Source organism: Biomphalaria glabrata, chromosome 3 (genome assembly GCF_947242115.1).
Source record: "Biomphalaria glabrata chromosome 3, xgBioGlab47.1, whole genome shotgun sequence".
NCBI classification, from domain to species: Eukaryota; Metazoa; Mollusca; class Gastropoda; family Planorbidae; genus Biomphalaria; species Biomphalaria glabrata.
Window position 1 is genome coordinate 25,795,528 of NC_074713.1, and position 10,708 is coordinate 25,806,235.

Genomic DNA, 10,708 nt, shown 5'->3' on the forward strand with positions numbered 1-10,708 from the left:
GGTTCGGGGCGAAGCCTCGACGCTAAAAGCGTTTTCTGGCATTCTTAACTGCAGTAACGCATTCTCGTGCCCTACAGCTCATTATTCATTCTATTATAAAGTGCCTTTTGAATAATGAGAAAAATATTCTTATATGAATTTATAGTCCATTAATACATTGCAAATAAAACCGAGTTGTTCTTTGAAAAGATTAGATACCCCACATATTTAGATTAAGGTTTTGAGGATCGCGGATTGATGCCATCGCCCCCTCCCGACCCTACCAAATCGGCCAAAATACTAGAAGGGGGGGGGCGAAATAATCTAAAAATAGGTTGAAATATAAATAATTAGTATATATTATTAACATAAGTAATAAATTCGCATACAAATTGTGTGAATTCTATACTATAATTCGTCCGCACCCCCTGGGGGGGGGGGTCGGCCGAGTGGGGGGGGGCGATCGCCCATACCGCCCCCCCCCCCGGATCCGCCAGTGCCTGCTATAGATCTACATAATTCAAATATCCTACATTTATCTAGAGGCATGCTTTAGAATACTTATAGCCTGTCTATAACTATAGTAAATATAGGGCCTAATAACTTAATAGGCTTGCTAGAGTCTTATAATTATAATGAATTTAAAAAGTGCTATCATCTACATTTAGGCCTAGACTTAGTTCAGATAATGCTAATATTTTTATTTTTGTAGGCCATATAGTTTAATGTTTATTTAGCACAGTCGTTATCTTATTTAAACATAGATTCGAGGGCAATTTTCAATTGACAACATGCCCTTGTTCTAGGTCTAGCAGTAGTCTAGTAGTGACAGCAAAATAGTGAAAAAAAAAAGTTATATATTAAATTTCGATACCTGTTTATAATTATAGTAAAAATAGCCATCTCAATGCTCTCTTAAATTCAATAAATAATTAATATAAAACTATTTTTGTGCTGTTTCACATAAATCACAAATAAATAGTTTAAGATAAATTATTTAAAAATATACATATTCGAAAAAGCATGTGCTGGTGTAAAGTGTTGAATGTATCTATTGAAATTTAAAAACCGTATTCGATTACTTTGAACCAGGTGCACGAGTCAATGACAGATACTTTTGTACTAGCCTATGAATTTGTCATTTCGTTGGAATCGTAGCGGTGTGAAATTGTGTGTAGTTCAAAATGTTGACGCTATGAAAACACAATAATCAGTTTCAAAATCATTCATCTAGACTCTCTATAATCAGTATTTGATTTATTATAGAGATCGGATTAAATCCAAATTGGATCTAGACTATACTAGACATAGATCTAGAATCTAGACTTTATTAGTTCTAGAATTTAAAATAGATTTTTAACGAAACAAATTATTCTCTAATATCCGGCTTCGCAGCCGAGTGTCAGGCGAGTCGGGTGACAGAATAAGACCTTTATCTATAGTAAGGGTAGATCTATACAGATCTAGACTAGACCTTAATATATATATGGTTTGGGTAATTAGCACTTCCTTGTCAACATTGGTTCAAGATGATTGAATCATTTAGGCTGTTGGCGAAAAAGTTAGGAGATCCTGAACTAACAGCTTCATTTCAGAGAAAGTGTGGAGTTAAACATTTAACGGACTTCAACGATGGAAATAGCGTCAATGGAAACAACGTTGCTAGCGCGAGTGCCGGTGTGGGAAATAACACACATCTTGACTCACCCGTACCATTTAATCAAGTTAATGGAAAAATTAAAAGTTCCGAACATGGAATAAATGGAGTGCTTACACCAATTGCCTCAAATCACTCAAATGGATATTTGAAAGAAAGAAAACAGATCAATCACAATGGCTACCTCAAAAATGGGACTAACGGAGTAAAGCTAGATGAAGGCGAGTATAAGTCTAGCTGCAATGGTGATGTTGGACGTATGCTAAATGGAAATGGTTTCATTCAGAAAAATGGTGTAAAGAGCTTAAAGGACCACTCTATAGACAATGTCATTATTCACTGGCTTTTTTTATTTGGTGCAAGCTTAGGAAATGAACTATTCTATATATTGTTTTTCTCCTTTTCACTTTGGAACTTAGATAGTGTTGTAATTAGAAGAACTATTATTGTATGGGGTGTCATCATGTATGTTGGACAAGCAGCAAAGGATATTATCATGTGGCCACGACCGAAATCACCACCTGTCATCCCCCTTGAAAAACGCTATGAATTAGAATATGGTATGCCTTCAACACATGCCATGGTAGGAGTTGGCATACCATTCAGTGTCTTCATTTTCATGTATGGGAGATATGAGGTAAGTTGCTCAGAAAATGCAAGCTACTAAATTCTACATTGTTTAGGATTTTATCAAATTCTCTTAAATAAATGTCAATTAATTAATTTATTTATTTATAAATTACTCTTTTCTCTAGCTCATCTTTCGTTGAATGTCATGTACTCAGTACACTATGATCCAATCTCACAAAGAGACGTTGGGGGTGTATGTGAAGAATGTTTTTAGGCACTCAACAAACACAACACACATGGGGTTAGGGTTTGAACACATGTCCCCTTGATAGGTAGCCAAGACATTTGTACTTCACATCCACACATCCCACATTACTTCAACATAAAAAAAAAAGTATTATGTCATACGAGCATTCATATATGATCTATATGTTTAAAAAATCTAGTCATACATATATACATATATATATATTATATATGTTAATTAAAGACTTTAACTCAGCTCATTTGATTTTCCTGGCTGATTCAGGCAACCTTTCCCATGCTCTAAGTCTAAGGGCACTAAGAAAGGATTAGTACTTATGTGCACACTTTTTTTAACCTTCTTCAAATTGCAAGGGATCATGTAAACCATCACAAGTGCAAACCACATAACATGTTATGTGTAGATCTAAAAACAAGTATATGAGAAGATTTTCTAATTTGGTACTGGATCGCCACCCATAGGCAGACAAACAGGATCCTAGTGTCAGTAACTTTCTCTCTGTTGTCCATGATCACATTTAGCATGACAATCATTGAAAGTTCAAGTCAGATTATTGATTCTCATCCTCCCTTACTGTTGTCACTGTATATTTATTGTCGTTTTTGTTAATATTTTGTACTTTTGAATATCATGTAAAAAATTTACATAATATATTATATATTTATATATATATATTTATATATATATATCAGTAAGGTTGTGTCAATGTTGTTATCTAGGATGACAGTATCTTTTATAGCGCTGCATGCATACTTATCCGAGATTTGAAGTGGTCTTCAAACTTTGAATTGAAAACATTATTTATATATTTATATGGTACTATCATAAATAAATGACCTTTAGATGTAAATGATAACAAGCCATTAGATGGGAAGGAAAGGATAAGTACTCCAAATGGTAAAGTTTTAAAAGAACGAGGGGTAGATAGTGGAGAAATTCCCTAAATTACCCCATCTTAGCTGATAGAATTTTTAAAAAGTGTTTCTTGAAGGTGAATAGTAGGACTATGCTTATCACACTGGTGAAAGGAATAAAAGCAGAAATAAATTCCCTCATTTCAAACCTCTTTAAATTGGATTGGCTCTTTAAAAGTGGCTCATTGGGATTTACATTCTAAAGGCCTTTTTTTTCTTTTTCTTTCATATGTAACATTATTAGGAAAATGTTGGGGTGGGGGTGAAATTCAAGATTTGGGGTTGGTGGGATTTGTAGGAAGGCAACTTAAGAGTAATGTAATAAGTGCACATGTTGAAGATGAGACTAGGGAATTTGAAATATAATATACATTTAAAGAAACTTGTTAACTATTTGTGTGAATTCCTTTGTAATTTTCTGTATCTATCTCTAATCCGTCTGGCCAATGAATAAAATTTATACCATAAAAATATGTTTGATTCACATAAATTGAACTGTGCTATAATCATTAGGCTTTAATTTAACTCCTACTGTCTAAAAAATTTAAGCTTTTTTTTTTTCTGCTCTTGAATAATCATTGCTATGAAATAGTGCCAATAATTGTGATTTTAAAAACAAATTTACTCATGTTTATAAAGATAATTTATGTGAAAAAATAAATTATTCAACTAGAATTTTTATTATATTTTATATTGTATAAATTGTAAGCAAACTATTGAACTTATATTTTTAAATGTTAGTATGGCCTATATTGTTTTATTTTAAAAGCTTTTGATCATTTTTTGTTTCAGTTCAATCTAGTACTGAGTCTATTTATTGCTATAACTTGGTGTCTACTAGTCAGTTTTAGTCGCCTCTACCTTGGCATGCACAGTGTCTTGGTAAGTCACCTAGAAGACTCTTTGTATTTTGAATGCACCTAATGTTGCTTTGTTTTTCTATTTAGAAGTCCCAACAATGAATCATTTAGTTACAATGCATTCAATGAAGAATGATAACCTAGAGTTATCTGATTTCAACAAAAAGATAATTAATGTATATAAATCAACAACACTGTAGTTCAAAAAGCCTTATTAAGCTAAATTCCCATAAAAACTGAAGTGGCTAGCTTTCATGCTGTTTGCTTCTCTCTCTGCCTTCATTTATTGTTCATTATGCCACTTTGCTTTAATATGTTTTTATATTTCAATATAATTAAACTAAACGTGAACTGCAAATAAACACCACATCTATAGAACAAGTGAAGACATATAAATATCTAGGCATTATCATTAATAACAATCTGTCATGGGAAGACCATTTTGGAACTCTGACAAAGTAAACAGCCCAGCGACTTTTTTTTCTATACAAACTCAATAGCTTTAAACTAAATAAGAAGATCCTAAATCCTTTTTATGGCACGATTATACAAAATCTGCTAACAATCGGAATAACTTGTTGGCAAGGCAACGCTTCATCTAACCTGTTGTGCCGTCTAGAAACCATCATAAAAAGGGCATCAAAAATTACACCTACAACATTACCACACTTAAAGGAACTTTTTGAACAAAAGTGTCTAAGGAAAATCGAAAAAGTCTTGGAAGACAACGGCCACCTGCTTCATCAGAACTACGTCAGGCCGTCGTGAAGTAGGCGACTGCTGTCAATCAAAGCAAGAACAGAGCGGTACAAAAACTTGTTCGTACCTCACTCGGTCAGACTATATCAACTCCACGCGTTGATCAGGAAACAAAAAAGACCGAGATGCCTGTGTGTAGTCACTGAATTAACTTTTATGTTGTGTCTGTTGTATTTATGTGTATATTTCTGTTGTGTTCTATATATGAGAAAGAGTCCTTGTAATCACAAATTTCCAAAGGGATCAATAAAGCAGTCTTATATATATATATATATAGGGGCACCATGCATACATTATGGCACAAACTATTTGATACAGAAAGTGCATTTACTACAATATCATCTAATTACCTTTAAATTATTTTTTAAAATTCAAAATAATATATCTATATTGTTAGCATGTTTCTTCTTACAAGCTGTTTGTTTTTTTTTACAGGATGTAATTGCTGGAGTGTCATTGGCAGCATTTCTAATGTTAATTACTGTTCCTTTTGTGGACTCCATTGACAGGTTTATCCTCTCTTCTAAAATATCTATACCTGTAGTTATGTCTACATGCATACTTTTAAGCTGGATATATCCTTCTATGAAACGATGGAGCACCACTCGTGGAGATACTATTCTTATACTAGGAGTTTTTTCTGGGATATACAGTGGCCTTTGGATGACTGGCCAGTTATCAAATGTAAATCCTACACCTGAAGCCTTGCCATTAACTTTGGCCCTACCCACCCTCAGTGGTGTTGGTATTGCATTAATACGCCAAATTCTAGGCTCCATCTTTATATTTTTAGCCCTGACTGCCATTAAGAAGATAATATTGTATACGCTTTCTTGGATCTTGGGATACGATCCTAAAGACCCTGTTACAAAACAGCAGTTTAGTATAGAGCTACCCTATCGATATCTTCCTTATTTCATTGGAGGGATAGTTGCAACATATGTGATGCCCCTTATATTTCAACAAATTCATTTAGAAAGGGAAGGTTTTTATTCAGAAATCTTTAGTTATTCATCTTAATCTGTTAAAACAAAAGAGTAAAGTTCCCCTTCAAACCTTAATCAGAAAAGTATCAAAAAAATTTAAGTTAAAAAAAAAAAGCATAAGTGTAGAAGTTGCAATAGATTCTTGACTAATTAGCAATGTATATAAAACTTCCTAACAATAGGGTATACACACAGCCTGTTTGTGTCATTAATGTGTATACAAGCTTTTTTTTTTTCTTGTTCACATATTTTGTCTATAAAGCTTTAATATTTAAAATTACTTTTATTTTTTACTGCTTTCGGTATCATCATTTTTTCTAGATAAAAATTTTCGTGTACATTAAAAAAAATGTACACATATATATATTTTTTAACAATGTTATTAAACCTGTGAAATTGGCTGCAAATTATTGTTCATGCATTTTGCTTGCTGACTTGATTGATATGTTGTAAAGGAAAACAATCATCTGTCTTGTTTGTTCACTCCTCTTTCACATTGTGTCAATTAGCCAACACATTTATAAATCCGCTGGTGTTGACATTTGGAGCCAAGTCATAATAATGTTATTACGATGAGGTAAATCTTAATAATGTGCATCCCTCAAAATACTCAACTATGTAAAATAATATATATAATATATATTTATTGTATGTATCACTCCATCAATATCTTAATCTTTCGTGTACTTACATGGCCTCTAGACAAATCAAATAGCAGTGGACTCCTTTTGTATTTCTTTTTTTTTTTTTTAAAGTATAAAATTAGTTTTTAGCAAAGTAATTCTTTTGGCTGGTTTGTACTTCATACAATAAATTCAATGTGTTAAAGACTTTTTTTTTTTAAGTTAAATATTGATACCTTTTACACACAAATACAAATTTTTTTTTGTTAATGGGCACTTAGGAAATATTGTGTTCATTTGTATTGAAACTGTAACATATATATTTTATGGAAAAAAATCTTAAGAGCAAGATTGCAATTTTTATGTGCATAGCTTGTTCTGAACCATAGTTTTATGTTTTGTTGCTCTTATGTTATTCTTATTTTTTTTTAAACAAATAGTAGGTAAAAATATTTAATGAGAAGATTAGTGCTGATAACATATACCTGTTAAATATATAACATATACTCTTTACAAATCAATAAGTGTTAAATATTTCCTATCTACTGATACTTAAGTTTATTTATAATGATCACATTGTTGGTGGCTGTTTCTTTTTTTTTTTTTTAATTTGCCCTGATCCTAAATGTTTCTTTAACATTAGGATTTAATGCTAAGGCTATCTGTTCCTAAAACAGATACTTTTACGTTATCATTCTCTGTAATGAAAAGCTATCATCAATGATTGAGAGTGATACATGTGTTAAACGTTCATAACTTTAAGTGATGAAACTCTTGTACTGGTGTTTTTTTGTTGTTTTTTTTTTACTTCTATTGCCTTCTTTAAAGTTATCCTGTGTGGTGGGCTGTTGGGGCACCACTGATGATGCTTATTATAATGGTGAGTCTTAGTGGCACCCATCATTATCCAAGCTGTGTGTTAAAAAGCTGATACCTTCACTGGTGGCATTATATCTTACTTCATGTTGAAATGGTAGCAAACTAATAGCACAAGCTACAACCAGCTGTAGCTGTGGTCATGGTCTATTGTTTCACTTTTGTCATAGGCCATTAACTCATGCCTTCCAGTTGCTTGCTATGTTTTCCAACTTTTTCCACTCCTATATGAGTGATTCTGAAGTTGTCACAGTTAGCAAAAATTAAGAATGAACTTTATGGTTTTTAGATTACTTTTAATTTTAATTATCTCAAATGTGTTAATTCTTTCTGTCTGAAATTATTTTCCACATTCCGCTGGAGGTTGGGGCTAGGATGTAATAATCATTAATTCTGAAGGAACACGTAAAACAATTTTGGTAAACAAAAGTGAGAGGGTTTCAAATGTTTTTTGGACAAAGAGCTTCTTTGCCATAATAAAAGAACCACATCTAGTTGTTTGCATGAAAATGCTTTTTGAAAGGTAAATCAGTGAGACATTACAATGTACAAAAACATTACATGTTTGTCTCTTGTTTTTCTCACAGCCTAGTCAAAGAATTGTGGATATTTCCTGGCAGTGGAAAGGTAGTTTTGCTTTCATTGCAGTATTATTTACTGTTTTTATTTTCCGTCCACTTATGGAAAGTTTGGTTTGTTTCTTTGTCATTTTTAATATATTTTTTTTTTACATTTTAGTCTGGCTTTATAGAAGGGGGGGGTTAATTTTTTATTTTTCTGAAATGTTTTGTCACAGTTTCAGCACAACAAAGACTAAAACAAATTGATAATGAATCTTTTTTTTTTCTTTTAAAATTTAGTTCTTGACACCCCAAAAAAAAATGTTTTCTTAAGGTTATATCTCAGTTGGCATACTAACAAAATCTTTTTTTTTTAATCACCCATATTTCTTTCTTTGTATTTACGAAACTGCTTGACTTGTATTTATACCCTGCTTTAACACTTTTAAAAAAGTAGGAAAAGCAAGTTTTACTTGCTATAATAAATACAATATTAAACCTTTTAAATAAAGGGTGAAATTCTCTTTTTCTTTTTCCGTTTCAATAACAACAAACAAAACATGTCCATGTGCAGATGTGAATGAAAATGTAAAGTTTATAGAACAGTGTTTTCGAATCTTTGAAATAGATTTCAAATTACTTTTTGTTTTATTCCATCAATATACAAACAAAATTGATTTAACTCTACCCTTGCTAACAGGGTTAACCACCATACTTTTTTTTTTAGTACTTTACCCCTGGCCTATAATAATATACACTTAAACAATTGACTGAGAACCGCTTATGTAAAACTTGCTTCCTTCTTTTTTTTTTTAGTTGACCCAGAAATGTAATTGAAAAAAAAAAATCTACACATTTTAAAAATAATATTAGCATTTATTTTCCTGGGCTCAAAGAACGATTGAATGTGAGATCAAATGCCTGAATTCAGCACCCAGTGCTGATTATTCATCTCCAGTCAAGCATGGAAATGAGTTAACTACATTGATTTCCTGGAGTCATGTCACTGCTAGTCAGTCAACGATTAAAAAAAAAAAGTGCCCCTCTTCAAACACCAGAGAGGAAAAAAAGTCTATGTGATACACTGGAGCTGCTGGTTGGGTAAATCAGAACTTGGGTTTCCTATTACTTGAAACAGGATACAACAAGCCATTTTCCCTTATCCTTGTTATCCTTTATAAGGCCCATCAGGCTGTTACTATGTTATTATGCCAGTTATGGTATGTAGCACAAAATGTTTGTTTGGGACAATCCTAAGCAAAAAAAACCTGTACACATTTAGCATGTCAAAAGAAAAATATGACATATTTTTATCCCCCCCCCCCCCCCCCCCCCCCCCCCCCCGGAAACTTAATTTTTTTAGTTGTTGTTCATCTTGAATTAAGCAGAATTTGTACCCAGTATATTGTGTTAACTTGTTTTTTGTTTGTTTGACAGTACCTTCAAGTGCATGTGATATTTAGAATAGTCATGTGAAGCATATTTTCATAATATTTAAGTGTATGTATATACATCTGACTTTGAGGCTCATTTAAAACAATTGAATTGCTTGTGTTTACTTACCAGTATACAATAATTATTGACATATTAATATTTATTCAAACTTTATCCCAGTTGTACAATTTCTTACCTAGCTGTGTTTGGTCAAAGTTAATATACCGTAATAAAAAATAAATTTGGGTCAGGTCTAGTGGTCCTCATGTTGTTTCAGTAGTCACTTATGTATTCAGTGATTCTCAAAATAACCCAGTTGTTAATTTTTTTTTTTAATATGTGCCTTTTATTGTCATACATTTTTTTTTTTCCTGTTATGAACAGCAAGTGGTTAAAAAGTGTTTCATTTTAACTAAATATTTATTTTTAATACTGACGTGATTTGTGTGTGTGTACATGATTGTGTGATATCACACCTTGTCATTTTGAAGTGAAAATGGTTTTGAATAATTACAAGTGGTCATGCCTTGTTGTTAAAAATATTTGTATATTTGAGTGTTCAGTTGTATCATTGCAGAAAGTTTTCAAGTCATGCCAACAGTTGTAGTTCTATGATCTCTAACCCCTTACTAATGATCAAATTGTGTTATGTGAATCCTGCTGCATCTATTGAATCTACACATTTGTTTTGTTTGCTTTTTTTTTAATGTATGGTTCAGGAAAAAATGGTTTTATGTGTATACATAAAATAAAACCTGCATGTTGAAAAAAAAAGGAAAGAATAAACTCTTCTTTGTTACTATGTGATAATTAGTGATATTTTAGATTTAGGAAGTGTAGTAAAATTGCGGCATATTTATTTTTTTTTCAAAGCTTAAATCAACACTGGTTAAAAGTCTGTACACCTTTTCTCCTATACCCATTCTCGGGTCAAGTTGAAACTTTGCACAATTATTCATTGGCATATACAAGGCATGAATCAATAATGAAAACTGACTTATTAGTCAATTAATTACTGGTAATTAATTATTTTGTTGGATACCAACAAGGGAAGTTAATTCTTCAGCTTTTTTTTTTTTTTTTTTTTAAAAGGATTTTTAAATATATAATTTTTGCTTGTTTGCAACTGCATTAGCAAACACCATTACATTTCTTTTCAGATCTTCTCTGTTAGTTACAGTTGCATTGTTTGGCTGTGTTCTTAGCCCTATCACTTTACTTTCCT

General features: G+C 32.0%; 1 protein-coding gene across 1 annotated transcript; it reads left to right on the plus strand.

The window, feature by feature from the left end:
* Positions 1-498: 498 nt before the first annotated feature.
* LOC106069578 (sphingosine-1-phosphate phosphatase 2-like) lies at positions 499-9,385 on the plus strand. The gene is made up of 3 exons (XM_013229279.2): positions 499-2,273; positions 4,178-4,267; positions 5,440-9,385. Exons 1-3 carry the CDS (start codon positions 1,509-1,511, stop codon positions 6,022-6,024), a joined length of 1,440 nt encoding a protein of 479 aa, XP_013084733.2. The 5' UTR covers positions 499-1,508; the 3' UTR covers positions 6,025-9,385.
* The last annotated feature ends 1,323 nt before the right edge of the window (positions 9,386-10,708 follow it).